This window comes from Haliotis rubra, unplaced genomic scaffold (assembly GCF_003918875.1).
Source record: "Haliotis rubra isolate DU_JTF1 unplaced genomic scaffold, ASM391887v1 Scf1064, whole genome shotgun sequence".
NCBI classification, from domain to species: domain Eukaryota; kingdom Metazoa; phylum Mollusca; class Gastropoda; order Lepetellida; family Haliotidae; genus Haliotis; species Haliotis rubra.
This window is the reverse complement of record NW_025764964.1, coordinates 229,587-257,538: the sequence shown is the minus strand read 5'-3', so window position 1 is coordinate 257,538 and position 27,952 is coordinate 229,587. Positions and strand designations below refer to the sequence as shown.

Here is a 27,952-nt window from a genome sequence, read left to right as displayed (position 1 = left end):
CTACTACCAGCGTAAGTTTAGATCAGTACATCCAGAGGAAGTTGAGTAGTCAAGCGACATTCCACAATTGCATTGTGGGAATGTAAACATTACGAACGTTACCGTGTCGCTGAAAACTTGTGAGTCGAAATGACACATTTTAACCGTCGTAAAACATAAACGTAATGTTTCCACCAGTGATGTTAGCTGCGTGAAGCAACAGCAAACCAAGAAGGGGATGCAACCGTGTAGTTTACTGTAGGAGGCCGTACGAGGCGATGACAACTGACATGCATCGTGACGTCGCTTACATTGTGACGTAATGTAAAATGGTTCGATTACGAGGGGGCACACTAGAATGGCGCAGTGACGGGATAACGTCATTCAATTGTTACGTCATCAAAAAACTATACCTTTATTGTCTGATAATGTATTTTTTTTTCGATTGTTCTAACCGCTAGGCATCTTAGAACGTACACTATTTCATCAATCACAGCTGTCACATGTCTCAGTCTCTCTTCACTTGTTTCATACGGCTCTCGTTCAAAGAGCATGTGATACTGATATTTTGTAGTGGAACCTAACCGAGCTCGACTATGCTTTACTGTGCCTCGCTGTGTTGCGTCGAGTCCACTGTTCAGGACACATTTCATGTACTCGATTGACAGCGGCCATAACTGTATTTATGCTTCTAAGATGCCTAGCGGTTAGAACAATCGAAAAAAAAAAAACATTATCAGACAATGAAGGTATAGTTTTTGATGACGTAACAATTGAATGACGTTATCCCGTCACTGCGCCATTCTAGTGCTGCCCCTCGTAATCGAACCATTTTACATTACGTCACAATGTAAGCGACGTCACGATGCATGTCAGTTGTCATCGCCTCGTACGGCCTCCTACAGTAAACTACACCGTTGCATCCCTTTCTTGGTTTGCTGTTGCTTCACGCAGCTAACATCACTGTCGGAAACATTACGTTTATGTTTTACGACGGTTAAAATGTGTCATTTCGACTCACAAGTTTTCAGCGACACGGTAACGTTCGTAATGTTTACATTCCCACAATGCAATTGTGGAATGTCGCTTGACCTACTCAACTTCCTCTGGATGTTCTGATCTAAACTTACGCTGGGGTAGAAATGCAACGTTCATATTGCCCCCCATATGGTTTACGTTAATGACAGATGTAATTAAAATAATTCAAAGAAGATATTGAATCCGAACGTAAACCGTCATCAAACTGTTATCATTTGTTTTTCTGGTAACGTTCGTCTGAACGTAGGGGGCGAAGACACATCAATAGAACAGCGCGCCAGTTAGCCCTGTGCGAGGATTCTTAATTTAGGTCACCGACACCGTCGTTTGTTTTCTGCCATAAATTAATCGTAATTATCTTTAGAAAGTATTAAATTTGGCATCTTAGAAAGAAATACACTTCGCTCTACCACCATGTATAGTGTAATAAAACACACTTTTGCCCTGAACTATTATAACGTTAAAGCACTCGGACGCTTGAGTGCTTTAACGTTATAATAGTTCAGGGCAAAAGTGTGTTTTATTACACTATACATGGTGGTAGAGCGAAGTGTATTTCTTAATTAATGTCACAGTTAATAGTCAATTTTTCTCAATCGCGCTTTTCCCTTTCTTTCGGTTCGCTATGTTTGTTTGTGGTTCTAATGTTTTTACGCTTACGCTAAGATCAGAAGGATCGTTAGGTGGATATAATTATAAGTGCTGATCCTTTTCATACAACTGCAATAAGTAAAAGATAGCAACTAATACAGATATTGTGTCGATTTCTAAAGTATTTTCGCATACAGAACTATGTCTAAACACAGGTGAACAGTCTTTAGTTTACGGTTTGGAGAATTTGGATTTCCTTTATCAAATTTCCTCGGATTAATAATGTTTAAGTTTAATTAAACAAAATTGGAAGCGTATAATAAATATTCCCTTTGTCTAGTGAAAAATGATATATCTGAGCATCGAAACTGGTGAAAATGTCACACTGCTCGTCACGAGATGACAGATGCACCATATTTCACTAGACACAGGGAATATCCTCTATTTATTCCCAAGTGATTCTCAGTCAGTTTCACCCACTCTCCTACCCAGAGTTCCATGCCGCCAGCATAGTACATCTGCTACAGGCCAGAGATATGTCACGATTCGTCACATCTTGCACATGTAGTTCATTCAATACACTGTATAATTATGTGTTTTTACGCTTTAATTTTCACGAGTCCACATATCTAATTAAACCTCTTTTTATAGAATTGTTTACTTCCACTGAGAAAATATCCTAAAATTTGTAACACTATTTTGATTTGCGTAGAGATCCTTTGTTTAAATAGGTTGTACGGCTCCACGTACTGTTATCGAAGCCATATGGAGAGCAAGCGGTGCAGTCACTTTGATGTCTTAATGTATTCTAATTCAACTTAGTATGTAACACGAGTTCTGATTGGCCAATGCTATAAATTTCCGACCATATAATCAGCATATATGGTCGCAATTTAAAAACCGATTCACCAAAACTTTTGAATGTATCCCTACACTATAGGGGTAGCGCTGTTTTTCAGGGCATTATCATTTGCAGAAGCCCTAGGTCTCCAATTCTTTCCCCTATTATAGCTTAAATGGATGGAATTTGTGTTTAAAAAAGACAAAACAGTATCATAAATTCAATTGTAAGTTTACTTCAAACAACTCGCAACGGGCTGTTGACCCAACACTGGTAGGTCATGGAACAAGACTTATGATGTCATTATAGAGCGTGACGTCACCCGCTGTGACGTCATTTGACAACAAAAGATGCCGTAAACTCGATGTACCGCTCTGTCTCCCAAACTTCTGCCGTTCTTCAAAGCGTCGGACTGTGATTGTTTACAAGTCATTCTTTTTCAAGAATATATGTTTGTAACAGAAGTAGTGTATATCTATTACAAATGACAGAATCCAAGTTATCGACAACTTCGTCTCAAGTCGTTTCAGTTACGTTTAACAAATCATCTTGGTCAAAGTTGTCTGAGAGGTTTTAACTGCCAGTGGTAAGAATGTACTTTACACTAGGAATATAGAACTGATGGAAATCGCCTTCTATCAGCCCAAACCTTTTCATTCTAGAATTTGTAAGGTGTTTTATTACTAAACAACAGTTTAAATGAACCTGTTGAATGCCATTATTTTTATCATTATTCTGTGATCTAGTCGTATAATGTTTATCTTTGTTTTGCTCCTTACCACTAATAGAACCTGTTTCGAGATGAGACTGTTTTTTCGTTGATGTTGACTGTTTTCCGAGAGTGAACATAAAACATCGTACTGGAAATCAACAACACATCAGAGACACACCACATTCTTTTTTGGGGGGACGTAAAGTGAACACATTTCCTCGCAAAGCAATAAACCTCATCTGAAATGGGATTCTCTTCATACCCCTTCACTCAATGTGTGTAACTCGCTTATTTACAGGTCCGCCATATAGCTGGAACTGAGTGCGCCAACCACCGTAACGGTCAGTGTGTGGTCGAGGAGGGATACAAGGACTGTGACTGCTATGATGCAACCACGTGAGGCTGAGAACAGGTAACGCTTCGAAAATTGTATTCATTAAGAAGCCTTTGTAAATCCGGGTAAGAATTGGTCTACAGCAATACATGCTTGTCGTAAGGGGAGACTACAGTATCGAGTGGTCAGGCTCGCTGACTTGGTTGACACATGTCATCGTATCGCAATTGCGTAGATCGATGCTCATCGTCACTGGATTATCTGGTCCAGGCTCGATTATTTACAGACCGCCGCATAGCTGGAATACTGAGTGCGATTTTGAAATCCATAGTTAATCGATATGAACACGTTTTCGTGAACGTTGATTGTCGTTCATTAATTGTACCTGTTCATCAAGTTATATTACTTGCCAACGCTAATAGATATTGAAGTAACATTTAATAATAACACAAAGAATTATTTCATGGTTTTAGATTTCTAAAATTAAAAGTATGAAATAAAAGCAGCATGAGTTTGTCCGAAAAATAACTTGAATATCAAACATCGGATGATCGGAGTCCTTGAAGATGTCAAGGGAGATAAATCCTTGAATCCTCTATACCAGGTGCAAACGTTAACCGCCAAAAGCAAATGGCGAATGCATGTGGTGTGAGTTAACCTGTTGTCATGATCACCATTCTAGAATGGTTCGGCTTTAGTGTCAAGCTGTTAAGACGGTTTCATTGTTGTTTCGTGCAGGCCAAATGCTGCATTACACGACAAGAAGATATTTGAAGCCGTCATTTCACAGAGCTATGCGTCTCTCATGATATTTAGGTGAAAACTATTTCCAACACAGCGAGTCCAGTATATATTCGCTACTCGGAAATGCCCGGTTACATACGTTTTGGAGATGCAAGATGCAGATATACTGCTCCGACTGCTTGTACTCTCAATCAAAGGGAGTTTATGCAGTCGGAGACAAACATCTTATTAGAATGATGATGTCGTAGTTATGCGTGCCTGTTTTAAATCATAATTATATTATAGAATACTTACACACAGATACACACACGCACGCATGCACGCGCACACATACATGCGATACGTGTCTGTGGTTTCCAATTATGAATCCAAATAAGTTAACGGAAAACAAGGTCCACTGTAATTTAAGTAAAATAATATTGAGGTTGACCCCTTCTTTAGTAATAGTACATGAGTATATTAGCAGTACATTTAGTATGCTGATTGTAATTTTCTCTTTTACTGACCGCCATACCCGCAGCATACATACTCAGTGATAAATTTATTTACAAAACGATCTGCTTATATTGACAGTTGTCTAGACACATCATATATATTTGAAACACAAACATACTGGACTCAGCTTATGATGACAGTCAGACAGTATGATCATCCACTTCCTACCCAAACCCCACGTCGGTTTCCCAACATTTCCTAAAACAACAAGTTCAGTCTGGAGGAGAACAATAGGAACTTGTGCAAACACAACACAACAAGCAATTTAACACAACAGTTGTTTTATTAATAAAAAATGATTTGGCACAACTGACTGATAACTGAAGAAGGGATGACCGAGAGTTAGGTTGCCGTCCTGGAACGCTGCGGCGGCTCGGACGAAGAGGTGTGTGGAGTCTGCGAACTCTGATTGCTAAAGTGGGGTCTGCGGACCCGCTTGTAACCTGAGCTCTGGTTTAAAACTTGGGGATAAGGATCCAGTGTTAAGTGGGTAATTGCCCGACCCAGTGTTAGTTGGGTACCAGCCCGAGAGTGGCGTGAAGCCGCTGCGGCGGATGATAAATGATATCCAGTCTGCGGACATGGAATATAAGGGAGGATCTGCGGATCCTGTTGTAACCTGGGAGGTAATTACATGAAGCATCAGTCAGCTCCAATACTCTAAGCATGGGACCATTGTAATGTTAAAGATGATTAAAACAAAACGCTATGAAAGAATACTAACATACAACAGAATAGGAAAACAAATTGCACGCTGTGGGAGGGGTGGGGTAGCGCTGCGGCGCTTGACAATGAGATCCAGTCTGCGGACATGGAATATAAAGGAGGATCTGCGGATCCTGTTGTAACCTGGGAGGTAATTACATGAAGCATCAGTCAGCTCCAATAGTCTAAGCATGGGACCATTGTAATGTTATAGATGATTAAAACAAAACGCTATGAATGAATACTAACATACAACAGAATAGGAAAACAAATTGCACGCTGTGGGAGGGGATGTGGGTAGCGCTGCGGCGCTTGACAATGAGATCCAGTCTGCGGACATGGAATATAAAGGAGGATCTGCGGATCCTGTTGATAACCTGGGAGGGAATTACATGAAGCATCAGTCAGCTTCAATACTCTGAGCATGGACACATTGTAATGTTATGGACTGACTGACTGACTGAGTTTAGTTTTACGCCGCTTTTAGCAATATTCCAGCAATATCACGGCGGGGACACCAGAAATGGGCTTAACACATTGTGCCCATTTGGGGAATAGAACCCGGGCCTTCGACGTGACGAGCCAACGCTTTAACCACTAGGCTACCCCAGCGCCCCTTTATGGAAGATAAGGCACTATGAAAGAATATGTACATACAACGGAATAAACAAAGAGTACCACCTGGGATTGGGAGGGCGGGTAGCAAATATGTACGTGCTGTTATGTTGCGAGCGCCATGACTTGGAGCAGAAGGAAGTAGAAAGGGTTGTGGGAAGTAAACAATGTGTGCGCATGCGCAAGGTATGTAATGGAAACTGCGCATGCTTCCGCTGCTGAGAATACTTGGTAAGGCCAGGTGATACGTAATATTAAGGAGTGACACTTGAATGATTAAAAGAGGGCGCAGAAACATAGTACAACATACGTAAATAAGTAAATAATACATACGAGTGAGAAAACATTTTCTGTTTGCACAAACAAAAATATATGAATTGTCATGATTAGTTGGAGCATTCCAATTTTAGGGGTGTCAGGCACCCATCACAGTATCTCTCACTGCTGTAATACTAATCCCCTTATCAGTGTCACACATGGTCACGAATCATTTCCGGTTCACCAATCACTGTCAGTCATAACTTGATATTTCAGAACAATATTCATCAATTTTCAGAGACCACATTAAGGATCAATTGACTTAAGGATGGTATACATATAGGGGTAATGGAATTCTATCAGTCACAAATGCTATGGTGGCAAATGCACAAGTACATGTGGTGTTTGTTCAGAATAAGCATGGTCGTGAAAATCTAACAGTGTAGAGGGTTGGCAAAATAAGTGCTGCTATGTGTGCATTTCTCATAGGTTATGAAAAATTATATGAAAAAAAATCAACTCAAGTTCAATCTGTACTGTTTTGTGTGATGGCGATAAACCATGATACAGCTTACCACCCCTGTGCTATACAATTGACCAAGTCCCCCAACACCGGGAAACCTGCCACCCCTTTTACAATAATAGGGCCTACACGCCACTAAATCCCTGTGTTGTTCTACGGTCCAAAATGTTGGGAGATCGAGAACACACACACACACACACACACCACACACACACACACACACCACTCCCGCACGTCAGCCCCAACCCCAGCCTCAACCTCTTTCCCCCAAACACACATTCTTGAGAAAAAATACCCTCTTGACAAACGTGAACCTATTTAAACTCATTCATCCAACTGTTGTATACATGACGGAATGGGGTATTTCTCCCAGACGCAATCGTGTCACAACGCAGACACCAGCTGTATATTCCCCTGTCTTTGACCGTACGGATAGAAATGGACAAGTCTCGTCAAAATTAAAAAGACAACACACACAGTTTACGTGTGATTATTAGACATCACTGGAGATAACAATATATTAACTGTCGGGCAAAAGAAAGTATACACGTTGAATCTAACCGAACGAACCAGAAACACTTGAACATGTTTTCTATGATTGCAGGAAAACTCAAAATCTGATGAGACAGTTTCGAATATGGTTTGAAGAAACAACAAAGACGAAATTAAAAAAAATTCTAAATCAATTATCTTACTTGGAGACCCCAATCAAAGCCTTCTGTTAAACCATTTGTATAACATTCTCAAACTGTATGTTTATACGTGTAAACATAAAAAAATAAATTTGCATTTCCAAGGTTTGATAAAAAATATCAAGCAAGTTATAATAATGAAAAATATATTTACGGCCCCGCCAATACCACACTAAAAAATAAATGGTCAATATTGATGCCGACACTTACAGCGTAACACGCAGCCACCAACACGCCCCCTCCCCCGTCTTCTCCCCTCCATTCCCATCTACTCTTTCCCCCTCTCATGTTTTCCTCTACCTATTTCCATATTTTCACTTCTAGTACTTATCCTATATTTGCCCTAATCTTTCAATATAGTACATAAAGCAAATGCTGTAAATTTCCGAGGATGTTACTTTCACATCCGTGGATAATATCTTCATCTCTATGTGAAATGGATATATTTGTATTCACATAGTAGCAGTGTAACATCTCGCTATATATGTACTTATGTATCGGATATGTAACATCTGTCCCTAAGCTAATAAAAAAAGAGAATCTAACCGAACGTTATCGTGACGTCACCAAGCTGTAAACGTTGCCAAAACAGTGAAAAGGTTTTAAACACAACTATGATAGAAGTATGAAATACATCCCGATCGCAGAACCATTTCTTTTTTTTGTTTGTTTTTAAAGCCGACTCAAATGTGTGTATGCTTTCTTTTGTCCGGTACTGTGGATGGTTGTAGTGAGTGAGTATGGTTTTACGCCGCTTTTAGCAATATTCCAGGAATATCACGGCGGGGGGACACCAGAAATGACTTCACACAGTGTACCAATGTGGGGAATCGAACCCGGGTCTTCGGTCTGACGAGTTAAACACTAGGCTACCCTACCGCCCCGTAGATGGTTGCAAAGCGCTATTAATTAACACTGACATTAATATTAACTAGTATTTCTGAAAGTCATCCTTTCATCCGCTATCCTTAACTGAATACCATTAGATAACAGCACTATTCGTGGAGTCTCCATTTGAAACAAGGGTGGACGAATCATGGATTTGAACTCCCAAACGGACACCCGCCACTCCGTAATAATCACTGTTTACGTAAGGCAGACAACTCTTCCATGTAAATTGAGGAGCAACAAGTCCTTGTTTGTATCCGGATAGGCTATAACAGTTCTCATGTCTCGTCATCCCGTCCTCGACAGCTGTTAAGGTTCGAGATAAGACCAGCCTTGAGACAGGGCACGCCCACGATAGTGTAAAGGTTAGTGTAACCCAGATATACTTCACAAAATATACGTCCATATAACTGACCTCGATACGGGTAGTGCAGTTGTACCACGCACTGTCTAACATGTCGTAACAGGGTGTACCCGTAATCACGAGTGGCTTGTTTGCACAGTGTATACTACCATGGTCATTCGTACGTCCGTGTTACGTACACGTACGTATGGCACACTACAGATTTGATGGTACTACTTCACCTATCCTGGCTCAGGCCTAAGATTCGATAAGAAAGCGTAATACCGATTTACAGTGACTTGCATTGCTTGAATAACAAACGCTTGTCTAGCATATAGGTCAGACTTGCCACCTGCTTTGTCCTACCGTAAATATACCGAGTGGGTCTGGCTATGCTAAAGGCATTATTCATGTGAACCTTCGGATTTATTTGTCTAAAATCAATGTTTTTCATGTTTCAACTCGGACTCATTTTTCAATGCTATAACAGCTTGTGTTAACACATATATTATGCAGTAAACGTTAAGGTTAAGGAAATTGAAACGGAATTACATGATCTCCCTGCTCTCGGTGTTCAGATTTTTAGTGACATTTTTCAATGAAGCACTTTGCTAATTTGTATAACTGTACGTATTACGTGTCAATATAATTATGACTGAAGGATTCTGTACCCTGGGACTTAAAAATAACTGAAATGTAGGACATCAAGCAATACAATGCTTGACAACGCCTGATAATTGCACTGCATGCTCAGCTGCAAGTTTGGTGGTCATAGAAAACCGTTAGACTTGCTGTGTGGGTGAGTTAAAATTTGACGTCGTGTCGGCATTGTTTCAGCAATACGGCGACGTTAGGCTTGCTAATGTAATGGCAACAATACAACGTGTGTCGGATAGTCTATGGACATTGATACTGCAATTCAAATCGCCAAGTAAATCAAATAACGAGACATATATTTAAAGAATACATGTTTTCCAAAAGAATTTAGATTGGTAAACAGGCATACTATGTACATATCTCTCCCTACAAAGATATTTAACTATTTAAAAGAGGGGACCTTGCATGATATAGTACAGTTAGATAACTGTAGGTATTTTTATAAGTATTTAGATGCAGATGTTGTGTATATTCAAAAACAAAACATTTATGTAGTCAGAGAAAGTACGTTTATCTTAGTTTTTTTCCCCACACATTGACAGCTGCTATTGATGCTGTATTCAGATTCTGTCGATTCTGTTGTCAAATATTCTGTTGATGAAGCCAAAATGTTATACTGGACACAATCGAAGATTTTTATGTATTATAAACGATCTTAAGTGTTTGGGTATTCGTAAAACAACACACCTGTTGCAGAAACAGATACTCAGAATGGTGATAACAAACTTCCTGGTATTTTCTTAGTTTGCCAAAATAATGTAACGTTCATAGTACTATAGTTGACCTGGTAATGTTAACTTAAAGATTTGTGTAACGTTATGAAAACTCGGGTGTTCTTTCAATACGTCTGAAGAACTGTTGTAAGAGTATTGAACGATCTTGTGTCCACAAAGGAGTTTTGACCAGCACAAGCGTTTGCGAGTGTGTGTGTGTGTGTGAGCGCGTACGTGCGTGTGTGTGCGCGTGTGTGTGTGCGCGTGTTTGTGCGTGCATGTATAGAGGTGAGGTTAAATTGGGTTTAACGTCGTGCTTGAGAATATTTCGCTCATATGACGAGCATGTATAGAGTCTCGGGTACTTGTTCTGCTCAAAACTCCTCGTCCACATTTACTCAGGTAGTGAATCTCCCCTCTCACAGGGGCTCGTTTTCAGTAAACAGAAATTATCCGTTTCTATCAAAACTATATATTGTCACTAGTGGGCAACTCTACGGGGTCGATCTCTGACTTGACAGTTCAGTTGATATGGTGTTCCTGTGAACGTTGAACTGACATGATATCATACTGTGAGATGACGGAATCGAACATTCCTCGAGTTTGCCAACTGCCAGTCTTCCTTAATGGTGACATGGTGAAATCGAATGAAAACGACCAAACTTTAATTTAAAATTTCCTGAAATTTCACTTTCGAATATTGTGTATGCCCTTTTGTAGAGAACATTCCTTGAATGTTCTTTATTTCTTGCCAAAACAAGAAATAACAATGACGGTTACTAGGGCTGCAACGATTCGGTTCGATTCATCGAAAATCGAATATGACACCTGAGTTTCGATTTTCGACAACCATTATCACTATTTCGATTCGATATTTGAATACCTATTTAAATTATTTCCACACAGCGAGAACGTAATTTTGATTCCAACTCGAGCAATTTCGAGCGCTGAAATAAGGCGAAACGTGATTGGTTGACGCCAGGCTAATTATCCAATGAGAAATGTTGTTAATAGACATCGCCAAGTTGATTATGGATTTTCACGCTAAAAAGCCGACTCTGGGAGTTAAATGAAATCTGATGTTTTTACTTGTGTGGAGAATCTAATTGAATATGATCGAATCGATGGTCCAATATCGTAATCGAATCGAGGTCTAGGTGAATCGTTGCAGCCCTAATGGTTACGCTAATTTTCACTCTCTCTATCATCACCACTCTCCCCAGTTCATATAAAATCCATATAACGTTTTGTGGGTGTACAAAACTCCACGTCACAGTTACTTTTGGCTTTTGTATATTATTGCACCGTGTTTCCTACTCTTACTATCCCTGCATAATAGGATTTGTACTTACAAGTATATGAAGTGCATTGTGAGACACATTATTAATCGTGTGCCCTGCTTCTCTTCACTAATAGCTATTGTTGTGTTAAATATCCAGTTCCCTGGTATAACACTAAACGAAATTCCGTAGCTAGGACCCTATATGTATAAGATCATGAACCGCTGTAGTACTTGTTTAGACTAATGGGGTACGTGCTTGAAGGTAACGCCTTCTTAAATGTCAGCAAAGCTGATTTTTGTTTAATTGAACCCATCATCGATCTTCAATCTATTTGTTTGTTCTATTTGTTTGAAAGCCCTGTTATTATGTGACTTACATCGGACGTGCAAACATGTCATATCACGGTAAGAAGTCTGACCTCAAGACTGGTGAATGGCCAGTTGACCCTTCAGTCTGAAATAGAATATATTTGAACACTCTTAAACCATTCACATTCTTCACATTACATTAATCTACCCACCTTCACTTCATTGATCCTAGTATTTAAAGTGTTGCCGAAGCCCCGGGTTCGATTCCCAAGCTGAGTAAAATATAGAGATTGTGCTGCGCGTGTATGATAACATGATAAAATATACCAAATATACTTTGTTCTGTTATTCCACAGTTGCGCAAATGTCTTCGCAGTCAAAATTTTACTATTAGGAGTCTGGAGAATACGAAGCTTGGGAAATATATAACATGTACACATGACAGGTGTGAAAGAAAGGTTTCAAACATTTTTTAGAAAGCTCCGGTTTTCACGCCAAAATCCCGTGTTCGATTCCCCAGGTAGGTAAAATGTGTGAAGCCCATATTGGGTATCCCTGATATCTCATATTGTGGAATATTGCAAGAGTATTGCCAAAACCATAATCATTCTCTCACTCAGGAATGGGCACAGGAAATAATCTGTTGTCGGGTTGTCATCGTGCAACGACTCCAGCAAGTGTCAGTGGGTACCCTTCAGTTTCCTGAAATCTCTTCCACCTGTGTTACATGTCATCGGTTCCCAATTGCGCAGATCGATGCTCATGCTGTTGATCACTGGATTGTCTGGCCCAGACTCGATTATTTACAGACCGCCACCATATAGTTGGAATAATGCTAATTGTGGCGTAAAACTAAACTCACTCACTCACTCACTCACTCCAACTGTGTTATGAAGGACTTATGTATGTACTCACCCTCCAGTATTTCGTTTCCTATTTTCATGTCGACCAATTAATACAAAAACGGAGTTTAACAAAAGAAAGAGTAAAACAGTGTAATTTACTCAAAATGTATGAAGTGTGAACATTACAAACAAATACCAAGGAATCTCATCTTAATTTCCATTATGTTTCACTGAAACAAATTCGACCTCGTGTGCGCCATCGTCGTAACGGAACCAGTGATATCTCGATCCTTGCACGGCTCTTTGAGCTGTATTATTTTCGGTACCACCGATAGTGCAGGGTACTCTTGTCTTTTTCGAAAACACCTGGTGCCGTAACGATTTGAAACTGAATTACTCATAAACACATCCAAATGATATGGTCAAAATTTGTCGCTTTTATTAACGCCGTTTCACCGTCTAAATTTACATTTGGGGATTACAGTGACTGTAATAAAACTTTAACTCATCAAAACATAACATCCCATCTCAACCTCGTCAACACGAACTCGAATGTTCGTGAAGAAAATCAATTCACCAACACTGAACATGGAAACACTGTACATTCATGAGTGTTCAATATAGTCCGTTTTCAAAGTCACGATATTGCTGAAATATTGCCGATGTGACTATAAATCCTCACTCACTCACTCACTCACTCAGTATGTGAGTATGTCCTTGCTTGACGCAGCTTTCAGCAGTACAACAGCCGTACGTCTGTGAATAGTCGTGTCTACTTCTTTCAACCCATTTTCATTAACCTTTAACATTACACGTACATTATGACTGTAATCAACGAAATGAATTCGTCGATATTGGAAGCTGTCATGATATGATCTACACGTAATGTCATTCATTATGCAGATAAAAGTATATCGCGGTAGAATATGTACAATATTTACCAATATATTGAAACATTCTTGTCATAATGCACGAAAATACATTATCATTCGTTACCAATGCTATAGAATAATTCCCTTTCCATATCTGACAAACTTGCTTGAAAGGGTAGGCTATACCATCTGTTTACCATTACAATATGGACGAGAACGGTGCAATGAGAGACGAATGTAGAGCACGGCCAACATAAGCACACTTATCGAGTGGTCTGGGTTCTTCAACTGAACACTTTAACAACCATTAACCTCTGTTATAGAATTGTTTGTCATCGTGCTTAATATGCTCCATATATTGGTCCCTTTTGCGCATGTGACTTGTGGGGTATATTGTTCATTTCATGTCATAGTTCGTGATCGATTATACCACCCCATGATCAAACACAGTCACCCCGATTGCCCAATGCACCACGATGTGTTCTGTCGTCCGGAATGAGTTTTGTCTGTGTAATTTCGGATTGAATTTTCATCACCCTGAATACTTTGGGATCTCTCAGGTAAGATACGCTATATATTTATATACTTTCAAATGAAACATGAATATAATTTAAATATTGTTCAAATGAAATGATTTCATTGTTAGAATTATAACATTACAGTGATGGATGAGAATTTGGTAAGCGTGGAAAGACAGAAGTATTGGCAAGAAAACACAATGATCAGCACTGACAAAAATACTAATAATTTAAATAATCCCCCAAACAAACAAAACAATAAAAACAAACCTAACTCCCAACAGTAACGCTTCCGCCCCCCTCCCACCTAACGTTAATAACAATACAGTTGGTGTAAAACCTTTTTGTCACAATTTTTAGTGCAATGTATAAGGAGTGGAGCACTTTTACGTTGTCTATCCATACAAGTGTTCCACTTCAACATAACAGCTTCTAAATGCCACTTAAGGGAGTCAATGCATAAGAACTCTACAGTACATTACAGAATATCTAATCACTATCAATAAATACATGTACAATGTAGGTATCTAAGACACGCGGTTGTTATGGCGATTATTTATCTGATGTTTACAACAATGTCCACAAGTGGCTTTTTCCTTCCTGCTAATTTCTCCCCTGCCCAAAGGACAATGAGCAGTGCAGTAGTTTTAGTTTAGGCGTTCGTAGGGTCGTGTTAAAGGCAGACAACAGCAGTAACACAAGGGTACTGTATATTCCCGATGTTATACTGCACAACGATATTCACCTTCCTGCAAATACCTAACATAAAACGTTGCCTTCCTGCACATACTCATGGCAATACTTAAAGGTTGCCTTCCTGCAAATACCCATCACAAAAATTCCCAACACTAAAACATAATATTTTGTCAAAATTGACTACACCAAAACAAACGCCTTCAAGCAACACTTACCAATAAAACTTCGCTTTCCTGCAACACATAACAACACTAAAACGTCGCCTTCCGTAACACACATAACACTAAAACTTCGCTTTCCTGTAACCGCTTACACTAAAACGTCGCCTTCCTCTAACACTTTAACACTAAAACATCGCCTTCCTGTAACACGTAACACTAAAACGTCGCCTTTCTGCAACACTTAACACTAAAACATCGCTTTCCCTGTAACCGCTTACACTAAAACGTCCCTTCCTAACACTTAACACTAAAACGTCGCCTTCCTGCAACACTTAACACTAAAACGTCGCCTTTCTGCAACACTTAACACTAAAACATCGCCTTCCTGTAACGGGTAACACTAACATATCGCCTTTCTGCAACACTTAACACTAAAACATCGCCTTCCTGCAACACTTAACAATAAAACGTCGCTTTCCTGTAACATGTTACACTAAAACATCGCCTTCCTGTAACACTTAACAATAAAACGTCGCCTTTCTGCAACACTTAACACTAAAACGTCGCCTTACTGCAACACTTAACACTAAAACATCGCCTTCCTGTAACACTTAACACTAAAACATCGCCTTCCTGTAACACGTAACACTAACATATCGCCTTTCTGCAACACTTAACACTAAAACATCGCCTTCCTGTAACACGTAACACTAACATATCGCCTTTCTGCAACACTTAACACTAAAACATCGCCTTCCTGCAACACTTAACAATAAAACGTCGCTTTCCTGTAACATGTTACACTTTAAAACATCGCCTTCCTGCAACATGTTACACTAAAACATCGCCTTCCTGTAACACTTAACAATAAAACGTCGCCTTTCAGCAACACTTAACACTAAAACGTCGCCTTTCTGCAACACTTAACACTAAAACATCGCCTTCCTGTAACCGTAACAATAAAACGTCGCCTTTCTGCAACACTTAACACTAAAACGCATTAAGCCTTTCTGCAACACTTAACAATAAAACGTCGCCTTTCTGCAACACCTTAACACTAAAACGTAAGCCTCTTTACTGCAACCTTAACACTAAAACATCGCCTTCCTGTAACACTTAACACTAAAACATCGCCTTCCTGTAACGCATTAACACTAACATATCGCCTTTCTGCAACACTTAACACTAAAACATCGCCTTCCTGCAACGCTTTAACAATAAAACGTCGCCTTTCAGCAAGCAACTTAACACTAAAACGTCGCCTTTCTGCAACACTTAACACTAAAACATAAGCCTTCCTGTAACATCGTAACAATAAAGCGTAGCCTTTCTGCAACACTTAACACTAAAGCACGTCGCCTTTCTGCAACACTTAACAATAAAACGTCGTTTCTGCAACATCTTAACACTAAAGCGTCGCCTTACTGCAACACTTAACACTAAAACATCGCCTTCCTGTAACACTTAACACTAAAACATCGCCTTCCTGTAACACGCCAACACTAACATATCGCCTTTCTGCAACACTTAACACTAAAACATAAGCCTTCCTGCAACACTTAACAATAAAACGTCGCCTTCCTGTAACACGTAACACTAACATATCGCCTTTCTGCAACACTTAACACTAAAACATCGCCTTCCTGCAACACTTAACAATAAAACGTCGCTTTCCTGTAACATGTTACACTAAAACATCGCCTTCCTGCAACATGTTACACTAAAACATCGCCTTCCTGTAACACTTAACAATAAAACGTCGCCTTTCTGCAACACTTAACACTAAAACGTCGCCTTTCTGCAACACTTAACACTAAAACATCGCCTTCCTGTAACACGTAACAATAAAACGTCGCCTTTCTGCAACACTTAACACTAAAACGTCGCCTTTCTGCAACACTTAACACTAAAACATCGCCTTCCTGTAACACGTAACACTAAAACGTCGCCTTTCTGCAACACTTAACACTAAAACATCGCCTTCCTGCAACACTTAACAATAAAACGTCGCTTTCCTGCAACATGTTACACTAAAACATCGCCTTCCTGTAACACTTAACACTAAAACGTCGCCTTTCTGCAACACTTAACACTAAAACGTCGCCTTTCTGCAACACTTAACACTAAAACATCGCCTTCCTGTAACACGTAACACTAAAACGTCGCCTTTCTGCAACACTTAACACTAAAACATCGCCTTCCTGTAACACGTAACACTAACATATCGCCTTTCTGCAACACTTAACACTAAAACATCGCCTTCCTGCAACACTTAACAATAAAACGTCGCTTTCCTGTAACATGTTACACTAAAACATCACCTTCCTGTAACACGTAACACTAACATATCGCCTTCCTGCACCACATAACACTAAAACGTCGTCTCCATGCAAAATCAGCCAAAGATTTATACACCCACTCGGGCTTATACACCAATGATCTCACACAATCTCGAAAGTCATTTCTTAAATCCACCGAGAAATGGGTGAATGTTTTGTAGTACTGCAAAGTACACAAAAAGTACTTGACTTTATGCATAAATAGGTGCGGCCAATGTTTGTTGTCGTGACACAGCAGCACGAGTACTTGGTCAACAAGAAACCTATATGTGCGTCAATATAGGTAAAACTCTATGGATAACTTCTTATTATGATGCAATGGCGACGTTTAGGTATAGATCTGTATATACCGTTGTCAAGCAAGAGTGAGTGTAGAACATGGTACAGAATGTTTATGACGGAGTAACTTTAAAAATTATCATAGGTACGAGGAAGTAACGATGGTAGACTGTAGGTTACCTTATAACAACAAAAGGATTATACTGTAACCAGAGAACGCACAATGGAAGCCAAGTAAATAAGAGGCCAACTAAACTGTATAAAATTATTCAGATGGTACACTTGAAACGCCCACAGCAGGAGAAAGGTAGAAGGCTCGTTTGGCGACTGTAGAGATGTCTGTTTTAGCTTTTAAGGGGAGGTTAGTGTATAACGGAGTCCACTTTGTCATCTGTCAACCCCCCGAGAAATGCCAGCCAAACAATGTGTCCCCCAAGCCTGCGTTAATAATACTAGTGTATTTGAAGTTCCCAACATCACTCAGTCAATGTTGAATGGTCTTTTTTAACCAACTTATGTTATCATTAGTGTTATGTGCATAGATCCAGAGTTATGCACCTAGAGAAATATATGCTTGCACCTAGAATAAAATATGCATGCACCTAGAATAAAATATGCATGCACCCTGAGTAACATATCCATGCACCTAGAATAATATATGCTTGCACCTAGAATAAAATATGCATGCACCTAGAATAAAATATGCATGCACCTAGAATAAAATATGCATGCACCCTGAGTAACATATCCATGCACCTAGAATAATATATGCATACACCTAGAGTAATATATGCATGCACCTAGAGTAATATATGTATGCACTAGAATAATTTATGCATGCGTCTCCACAGTGAGATGGGGCACTAGATGGCGAGTTTATTGATCAGAGAATGCACTTGGGGGACTTCTCGTTATCGCCTGGGAGATTGTGTTGTACTCTTTAGGCGTACATGTACCTGGGCCACTCATCTGTTCATACTTCTCATCCACGAACGATTAAGCTGTGAATTTCTGACTGGGGTTGGAAGCAAACCATTCGACACTTTTGAAACTTTCATTTCGTAACGTATGACAGTGTTGCTTATTAGACTATACATGTTCAATTTTCCCATACAGTGTAGCATTCACAACAATTGTGTAACGAATTGTAAAACAATTTGAGTAACGAATTGGAAAACATTCTGGGTAACAAATGATATATTATCGGATACAAAATTCTAATAGTATAAATTCATCTATATTGGCATTGTTCGTAATACTGCGAATAGAACAACATTATTGTATCATTGCATGTAACACTTGACGTTATTATAAAAACACTGAAAGTCTCTTCATGTATGTTTAAATGTCTACTTTCAGTGGAGATGGCCCCGTCCAATATATCTGATTTACCGTCTAGTGACTGCGGGATATACACTGTTTGCCCTCATCTACACGCTGGCAGAAGTCGAGACCGACAACAGCAGCGACGGACCATCAATAGAACCCGTGTTCAATCCAATGGTGTACTTAACCAACTGGTCATACCTGGTTCTTACATTACATTTCTTCATTGCTTTCGTTGTTGCTGTTGTATGTTATGTACATGCCGGGACGTCTACCAAAACACACCCAACGTCAGAAAACGCCCCCTCCGCAAACGTCGGTGAAACTACGACCAACAGCGACCACGACACGGGGAAGGAAAGTCATGAAAACAGTGCCATTAAAACTGACAATGAGATAGGCACTGGTGGATCAAAATCAGAATCCAAATCTCCAGACTTCAGTGAGGCTCAACCCGTAAATACAACACCCTGGTATTCCAAGATATCCTGGATCCTCGCCAACATCACCTCCGATACCTGCATCATTGTGACGTCGATCTACTTCGGTGCGTTATACAATCCTTCATCAGGAATGACACTGTCAAATCTGAACGTCCATGGCCTTAACACAGTCTTCGTCATCGTGGACACCTTCATCACCGCACGACCTGTCCGGATCTTACATTTTATCCATGCGTTGATATACGCTGCGGTGTATATGATCTTCAGCCTCATCTACTGGGCTACAGACAAGGCCATCATTTACAAATATATACTGGACTGGTCCACGCCCGGGTCCACCGTTGGTATAATGTTGGGCATATCTGTGCTTGTGTTTATACTGCAAGTTGTATACTTTGGTCTTTATCAACTTCGGCTGTACATCTACAGGAAAGTATACGGTAAAGAGAGTTAATAGGCAAACTATAATACTGACACCTCGAGGTTAAAGAGGTCCGTGCTTCCAAAGTGTCTGAATTGACCTGCGAACACTGATTCTTATCAGTACTTCTCATACAATATATCACATCCTCTTTTATTCTTGTGGTCAGGAGTGACAAGGGTTTTACACAGATGTCATACGTTTACAATCTTGGCGATACCCGAGGAGATCTGGGTTAGCATTGGTCTTCAGCAACCCATGCTTGTCGTAAGAGGTGACTAACGGGTGGTCAGACTGGCTCACCTGGTTGACAAATGTTAGCGTATCTTAATTGGGTAGATGTTGTTGATCATTGGATTGCCATTTGATTGCCTGGTCAAGAATCGATCATTTACAGACCGCCGTCATATACTTTGAAAAACTGATGAAATCAGAGTAAATCAACAAGCAAACCAAAAACAAAACAAATTAACTCAACGTATGAACTGTTTATGTTAGTCATAGTGTCAACAACATGCTTAGCAAATACTTAGCAGCGTTGTGCATTAATAAACAGTACGTTTCTCAGCTTTTCATCGGACACCGCTAAAGCACTGTGCGAAGATTTTTTGTACTTGCCATCTTTAGAGAAAGTGAACAAAATAATTCCAGATATATGTGAAATGGGTTGATGTACTTATATATAACGCTATACACTGTATGTGCAAATTTACTTGCAATAAATCACGAAAATGGATTTCCTCTATGACGTCAAACGACGACCGAGAGGTCACAGCCGTATAAAGATAAGGAGGCAGTACTACGCAGTGCTTAAAGTCAGGTCAAATTTGCTGCGGGCACTGTATTGTCGTGATGTTTTGTTCACGATGAACAAAACTATTCCTAAACAAACATCCTCACTGTAACCGGATACGTTTTGGTAGTAATACAATTTATAAGAAATTATGACATGGTATTACATGAGAAAGCACGTAATATCGAGTTGGATTACCCTATCCAGCATGTAAATTAGTTTTCAGATCCCCATAATCTCCTGCATGTGTACATGCATTTCTTGCGTCATTATTAACAGAGTATTAGCCATGTCTTCAAATGTCTTTTGTATGTGCGTGTGTGCGTTTGTCTATATGTCTGGGCTTGTGTGTTTGTGCGTGCGTGTGTGTGTGACTTTACTATCAGTGATTTTTTGTTTATAACTGTGATGTTTGTCTCATAGGCCATATGGCCGGATGCTGATTTTAAATCCCTGGAACAATGAAATGTCGTTTATTGTAATTCAGCATGTGACACAGTAATAAACTCCATTTCTTCTTCTTCTTCTTCTTGTAATGAAATTATAGAAAACAGTACATCATCTATAATAAGTTGACGTCATAGCTTGCTTTATTGTGTTTTACGACGTCAGAGGAAGACGTCATTGGTACCGTATTTCCCCTACTAAGCGCCGGATATCTGAAAAGCACTGGGGGTAAATCAGGTCACTAACAATTACCGTAATTACACCCAGTAAGGGCAAAACGCCGGGCCTCTAATAAGCGCCGGGTCTGGAAGTCCGTAGAAACAATAAGCCCCGTGCGCTTATTAGAGGAAATACGGTACGTTGATTAGTATATATCTCTCCTAATTTCCATTAATTGTATAAAATTTCTCGATTTGTTTGTAAGACTTTGACGCTCTTTCGGCAGAACATGTAATTACTGATTTTACCATTTAAATAATGTCTTGAATAGATAAACAATTAGAAGGTTTGAATGTGTATTTTAACGTTGGAAAATTATTTTATGAATCAATTCAACGTAAATGAAAAAGAATATTTCAAAACACGAGAATATATAATATATTTTTAAGATATGATTTTTCTATGGCGAGTTGCACATCCTAAGAGCTAATGTACGTTGATCTATATGTTGCAGTTATGCCTACGTTTCTTCTGTTAACACTGTGAAGCCCATTCCTGGTGTCCCCCGCTGTGATATTTCTGGAATATTGCTAAAAGCGACGTAAAACCATACTCACTCAGTCACTCTTTTAACACTTGTGTAAAGTTTAAAAATATGGTGTTCTATGCTAGATGTGTCAATTCTCATGTAAATATTGTTCAAACAACCAAAACATTCACAAGATAAACATGTATAGCCTATATCCACATATGATAATATTGAACAGGGCAAGGTAGATAATGAAATTATTTTCTTGAAAAAATATAAGAAGGCCACGCAAATTACATAGTATACTATTTAAGCAACAAGATAGGATGATTATGTTTAGTCTTATTCAACCGATCTTCACCTCAAAGAAATTGCAAAATATGTACAACAATGTTGACATATGACATCACTGTCGATGACCGATTGCTAATAAAATTGTAAACCAAAAGTCACCGTGTTCTTTAATCTGATTGGTTGAAAAACATGATCAAATGGTATTCGATTCCCGGAAATTCGCTGCGTATTTATACATACAAACATCGCTCACACCATTGTATCGTTACGTCGTCAGCTGAGATGACGTCATTCAAATCATATTGTGACGTAAAGTCCGAATGACGTCACAAATGAGCAGTTCTAGATGCTACCATGGGAGACAGCTGAAACGGCCGGCTGATGACATTGCACTGCTGTACCCGTACTCTATGTCAATGAGAGCAGACACAAAAACGTGTGTGGACCTTTTGGTTTACTTTTGTGTTTACAATGTCGATAAACATCATGTGACGCCGTCGGTTCCAAATGAATTCCCGTGCTTCAAATACTCAATAACACCCGGAAATTGGCCAACACATGCTGTTTATCTCCTAAATGGAGGGTTCGGTAGTGTCGGTAAGCAGGATTTTGCGAGGGGCGTTCCTGTGTTTCAGGGAACGTGTGTCTATAACTATGTGGGGGTAACTATAGAGAAAGATTCTGGCAGTCTATTGTTATTTGTTTTTAAGGTTTTCATTGTAAGAAAGAGAAGAAGTCAGAAATGCCGAAATTTACCGTTGTCATTCTGCGTGAGTCATGGCGTCACGCTGCACGGAAACTTTTTGACAATTCATTTGATATTAATTAAATCACTATGTTGTTACCTATGTTCAATTTCCTATTTCTTGCTACGACACATGCAAATTCTAAACTTACTTACCAAATGCATGCTACGAATAGACCCTTAGATGTCTGAACATTTGAGAAAATGCTACGCCGCGTAAATCCTGAATTTGTCCTCGTATTCACGCCTAAAATGTTTCATTTGATATAATTTAGACCCTTGGATTTGGTGACAAAGATCATTTGGTATTTAGTTGTAAGATGTATAAGAAATTCAGTGATGCATTTGTCGCAGAGTGTCAAATATACGTGATGTAATAGGCGTCACATGACCGGCCTTCGTGATCGATCTGTCACCATGCAATATCCAATATGGCGAAAAGTTCACTTGGGCTTTTGTGTTCATGTATTTTCCAAAACATCTTAACCGATTCCAGGTTTATCGGCGACGTTTCAGAATTTTTATTACGGTTGCTGATTTAATTAAAAACTGATTTCAGTGATAATTAATATTCTATTTTCAAAAATTCAATCCTCCAAATAATTATCCGTTCTTTTTACATTTCTAAACGTACTAAACAATAACAAGGTGAATCGCGATTACGAAAATGGCGAAATTTACGATGTGCCCAATTCTGAAAGATCTTTTTCAGTACTTTTGCCTTGTCTAAGATGATAGTGGGTGACATCAAGAAACTGGAAAATTCCCACTGAATTCAAATCTGTGAAGTGTATTTGAGTGCGTGATACGTACGTTTTGAATTTATGTGGAACAATATATGTGTCGCTCTGGCAGGGCGTGCCAGCTTGGCTTGGGTGAAAAGCCCGATGTGAAAGTTTTGGTGCTGAAACACAAGGATCCACCATGGGCACCAAACCCTGAGTCAGCTGATCCTTTCACGACTCGTATCAACTCCTGAGATTTTGTCCAATACACGTGTTCCACTCCCGGTCCATTTATTCACGTAGTTTATTCAACTAAACTGTGTATGTGTGTGTGTGCGTTAGGTCGGTAGGGGTTGGGGTGACACTGGGGTGCGTGGTCTGAAGGCTCGCTTTTTCCGACAACGAATAATAATATTTACATATTTAAATTATATGGTTCAAAAGCATTACATTATGGCAAGTTATTCAAATTATATGTATAAGGTCTAGGCTGCGTGATATTGCTGGCGTAATGCTGGGTGCGGCCTATCAATGCTGCTGTCGAACCCATTCGACAGGAGAGCAGCATAATGACACCCCCAACTAAAACTTACAATAACTACTGACCAAGTAGGATTTACGTTTCAAATATGTATGGAATGCATGAATTCACAGTTTACTAAATATAAAGCTGTAAGTACTAACTGTTTATGTACCTTAGCACGAAAAGTCAGCGAATTTAAAATGTATCCCCCAAATTTCTCCGCACACAGCCACAAACATTGGCCATTGTTGACTTCAGGCACTTCATGTCGAGTGGTACTAAGTCTAATATATTATCTTCATAATGAAATCATTTCTTTTACAATGTGTTCAATAATTTTGTTCCTTGGTGGAGAGAAAACACTTAAGTTCCCTACTTTCTAAAAAAATAGCAACTGCTTGTTTAATTAATCATAAACTAAAACAATCTCAATGATAAATCGCGGATTGGATGCATAGGAACGATCATGTGCGGTAAACAAACAACTCCACATGCATCGTGGTAGCGAAAACACTATTCCCATCTGATTAATATATCCAACTATTTTCTTATTTTGTTTGAGTGGCATTCTAGAAGTTGCTGGTATAGAGATGACACAACTTTATGGATGATCAACTTCTTCATTTTAACAATAGCGACGAAAACGCTTGAAAACGGTATAAGAACCTATACCGAAACGTCGCTATTGTTGAAATAAAGGAGTTGATCATCCATAAAGTTGTGTCATCCCAACTATTTTCGCTGGAATTAATGACAACTGTAATGTAAAGGGGAATATTTAGCGAGTTTATAAACCTTCTAACATTGACATTGTTGACAGCCGTAGGTGACACGCTTGGCCTAATTTGTTTAGGTGACAAGACACGATGAATGTTTGAAAATACGAGTTCATAAGCAGAATCTAAACTTATATACATCCTAACAAAACGATTCAATATCTAAATAATGCAGATCATGAAAACTAATCACAGTATTTGTAACTGTATATTCCCTTGATGAAACCGGAAGCGCATCGAGGTAAAATATGCACGAGTTGGAGAGCTACCATTGATACATTTTCTAAATAGATTCAGATTCCCGTGAAATCCAAAATATATTGTGTAATTTACTTTTACATCACCTTCACTTGGTTACTGTTAATTGGTATAAACTGTAGTTGTCATTTTATTGTATATTTTCTTTTCGCAATATTGCCGCCGGTGCGTAAGATCTTTTTCCCACAAATCCGAAGTCGTGATGGATTTCGCGGTCGATGTTTTTCGAATACTGTTCTGACACGGGATGATATTATAAAATGTCAGAATGTCATAACAATCACATATTATTGTTCTGTGTCTATCGACACAAGATGGACAATTCTGATAATTGTAGATGTCAATTCATGATGGCGGACCTGTAGTTCAATGAAACGAATGAAAACACGTCTAGTGTAGAAACTATATTTATGGTAATTGGATTTCCTAAAATTTGGAATAATGGAATCAAGAAATATTCATCGTCTATGTGAATTAATTTCACTCAAAATTGGTATTTATTTTAGACATTAAAACAGGTAATCAGCACATCTTTTGTTCTCAAAGTAGGAGCAAAATTTATATAATTTTGTTGCCTCAGAAAGTATAGCTTTCAAAGTTGTTTTCCTATGAGCTATGATTAATCATACTAAATAGGCATTAATTGGATTTGAAAGACTGTTAACATTCAACAAAGATTTCTGGTAGACAACGTCTGTCTTTGACATCCGGTGACCTTTGCCCTTACTAGCAAAACGAAGTTACATTTCGCGATCTTAATTTTCGTTTTTCTCTCGTCATATTGAGCTGAAAATGATGAATGGAACACTTGTAGAAGAAACGGTTTGTCAAATTTCGCCAGGGTTTATACATGAAAGTGGTGTAAACCCTGCTCTGATTAATATAGCTACATGATTTATTCGTACACGTTACGGAATACAACACCTGCGTTATGTAGTATAGAGTCGAAAATATTAAACATTAACACTTGAAATTAGGACTGGTGAATATTCATAAATCATGTGTTATATTCTGAAATTTTCGTGACATGACACGTTGGAATAAATGTAATAGTGTCATTTGAATAAACGATGTGATGACATCGAAAATACGATTTGTTTACGACTAACGTTGTCGAATATAGTTTTCAGAAAAGGTTTTAATTTGTCGTCACATTGATATTTGCAGATGCAAATATGCTAATTTAAACTCATTTGAATATGCGATATCGGAGATAAGAATATTGAAATCGGTTGTCGCTAATTTTACGATTTATACAGGTTCCTATAATATGAAACGCACTCCACTGTCAATCAAGTAATTCAGGTAAATTCAAGAAAACTTAATTGCTTTGGCCTAAACCTCTGTTTGAAAATATCAGGATATTTTTTGATAATAATATTCACTCTATCTATAGTTTGGCATGAAATGCATGCATAGGCGTAGGAACAGTTTAAAAGTTGGGGGGGGCAAGATTTCGAAATTGATAACGGGGGGTGGGGTGTGGGGTGGAGAGAGGAGATATATGAAAAGGACAGACGAGTTCACTTGCTTTGCAATTTCTCCACAAAGAGTGTCCCAGCCCTTGTCTGCAGCTTTAGAATACTTCACAAGAAGGTCTTTATAATAACTTATTCTCTTTATATTTGGTCTTAAATATCTGAAAAATAAGAAATTGGAGTCACTGTCATTTTTTGTTTATGATAATCATATTTTGGGTGCCGACAAATAGAACAATAGGGTACTGAAAAGCAATAGTTTTATACTATAAATATATTATAATTACATTCAATAACAAGGCAGAAGTGAGCACAGCTCACATACCCCTGCTTATAGTCTGATCGCCTTCAATACCATTATTGAATACCAAAATAATATTTTAGGAAAACTTTCAATTTTGGCATCATGCAATTGAAAGCCAAAACCCACAATGGCACCATAAGGGTAAGTTCCATGCCAAATTTGAAGTTTGTAAGTGGTATAGTTTTTGAGTTATGCTCAGAGAAACCATTCCGGACGCACGGACGCACAGACACACGGGCGGACGGGCTGAGCGCTATATACCAGCGACTACGTCGTAGCGGGGGTATTATAATGCAGCCATTCTTATTTCATACATGAATTCGGCTTTCAGATAAAACAAGCTCTCTCACTGCCAATGTATGAGTTTGAAATCGTGTCTTATTGTTATTGTTTAGATTTTCAATAAATAAATCAAACAGCACCTATTATACTTAAAATATGGCTATTACTGTAAACTACATGTTACTGTATAGACTACACTGTAATGTCAATGTATGTTGTCAACTTACCGCTGATTCGAATCCATGTTGGCTGTTAATAACAGCCTGACTGCCTCTACTTTCACTTTTGAGTGACATGAATTAAAAAAATTGGATTTTTTGGATCATGTTATTTTTTCAACGTTACCAGAGGCTTGAATTTGTGTTGAATTCTCTATTATGGTCCCTAAAAAAATTTCCAGCTTGTAAAAATATGGGGGGCATAGTTTGGCATGAAATGCATGTGGACCCGGTTTTTTATGACCCAACACTGCCTCTGTTACAGATCATTGGCTGTGACATTACCTGTGTATTCACACGTAAACATGAGACGCTTTCTTTAGACTTCTATGGCAGGTGAGAACCCCTTCCTGTTGAAATACCTGAGCGTTCAAGGTCTCGTGTCATGTCAATTCACAGGTGCATATTGCCGTGACTGACGTTTGTACAAAATGGCTGAAGTACAGAGCAGGCTGCGTTTGTTTGTGAGGCAACTGTCTCCTGTCCCCGAGAAAATAGAACCCTTCACCAAATCACAGGTAAGAGTGTCTACATAACCCACATACGTGTACAGTACATACACTCCCTAACAAACGTATCAGAGCTCTACTAACGTTATTTTGGGGATTGTGAATACACGCGCATTCATAACGACACGTGTGGAATATGTCGGGTATGACATGTCACGTGCACAGGTCACATGTGGCCCCAGTTCTTGTTCTCGACCTTGTTTGTTTATATGTACACTAAATAACTGCTATCAGTATAAGTGAAATTCATGTTTGGTGGAACGTGCAAAAGATTCTGCCTTTAGGGGTGTTTT

The 27,952-nt window shown here is 39.0% G+C and overlaps 2 protein-coding genes and 2 long non-coding RNA genes across 4 annotated transcripts in view; 2 read left to right on the top strand and 2 right to left on the bottom strand.

Moving 5' to 3' along the window:
- Nucleotides 1-459: 459 nt before the first annotated feature.
- Nucleotides 460-20,589, bottom strand: LOC124278902. The gene is made up of 3 exons (XR_006899214.1): nucleotides 20,579-20,589; nucleotides 4,709-4,718; nucleotides 460-559 (listed from the first exon to the last, which is right to left on the bottom strand). It is a non-coding gene; the product is annotated as an uncharacterized LOC124278902 (long non-coding RNA).
- Nucleotides 8,644-27,952, top strand: part of LOC124278887 (protein rolling stone-like) — a 21,555-nt gene continuing 2,246 nt past the window's right edge. The window contains exons 1-2 of the mRNA XM_046714676.1: nucleotides 8,644-8,780; nucleotides 27,550-27,668. Of these exons, the coding sequence (XP_046570632.1) occupies nucleotides 27,582-27,668 (87 nt within the window). The 5' untranslated portion in view covers nucleotides 8,644-8,780; nucleotides 27,550-27,581. The remainder of the gene's footprint in view (nucleotides 8,781-27,549; nucleotides 27,669-27,952) is intronic.
- LOC124278890 (protein rolling stone-like) lies at nucleotides 18,917-20,932 on the top strand. Its single transcript, XM_046714691.1, has one exon. The coding sequence runs from the start codon at nucleotides 18,930-18,932 to the stop codon at nucleotides 19,650-19,652; it is 723 nt and encodes a 240-aa protein (XP_046570647.1). The 5' UTR covers nucleotides 18,917-18,929; the 3' UTR covers nucleotides 19,653-20,932.
- LOC124278906 overlaps nucleotides 27,095-27,952 on the bottom strand; it is an 18,878-nt gene continuing 18,020 nt past the window's right edge. The window contains exon 3 of the long non-coding RNA XR_006899215.1: nucleotides 27,095-27,105. This is a non-coding gene — a long non-coding RNA (uncharacterized LOC124278906). The remainder of the gene's footprint in view (nucleotides 27,106-27,952) is intronic.

What these genes read in the sequence shown, in the direction of transcription:
- LOC124278890 (XM_046714691.1), top strand. Translation starts at nt 18,930, where the DNA reads ATGGTGTACTTAACCAACTGGTCATACCTGGTTCTTACATTACATTTC.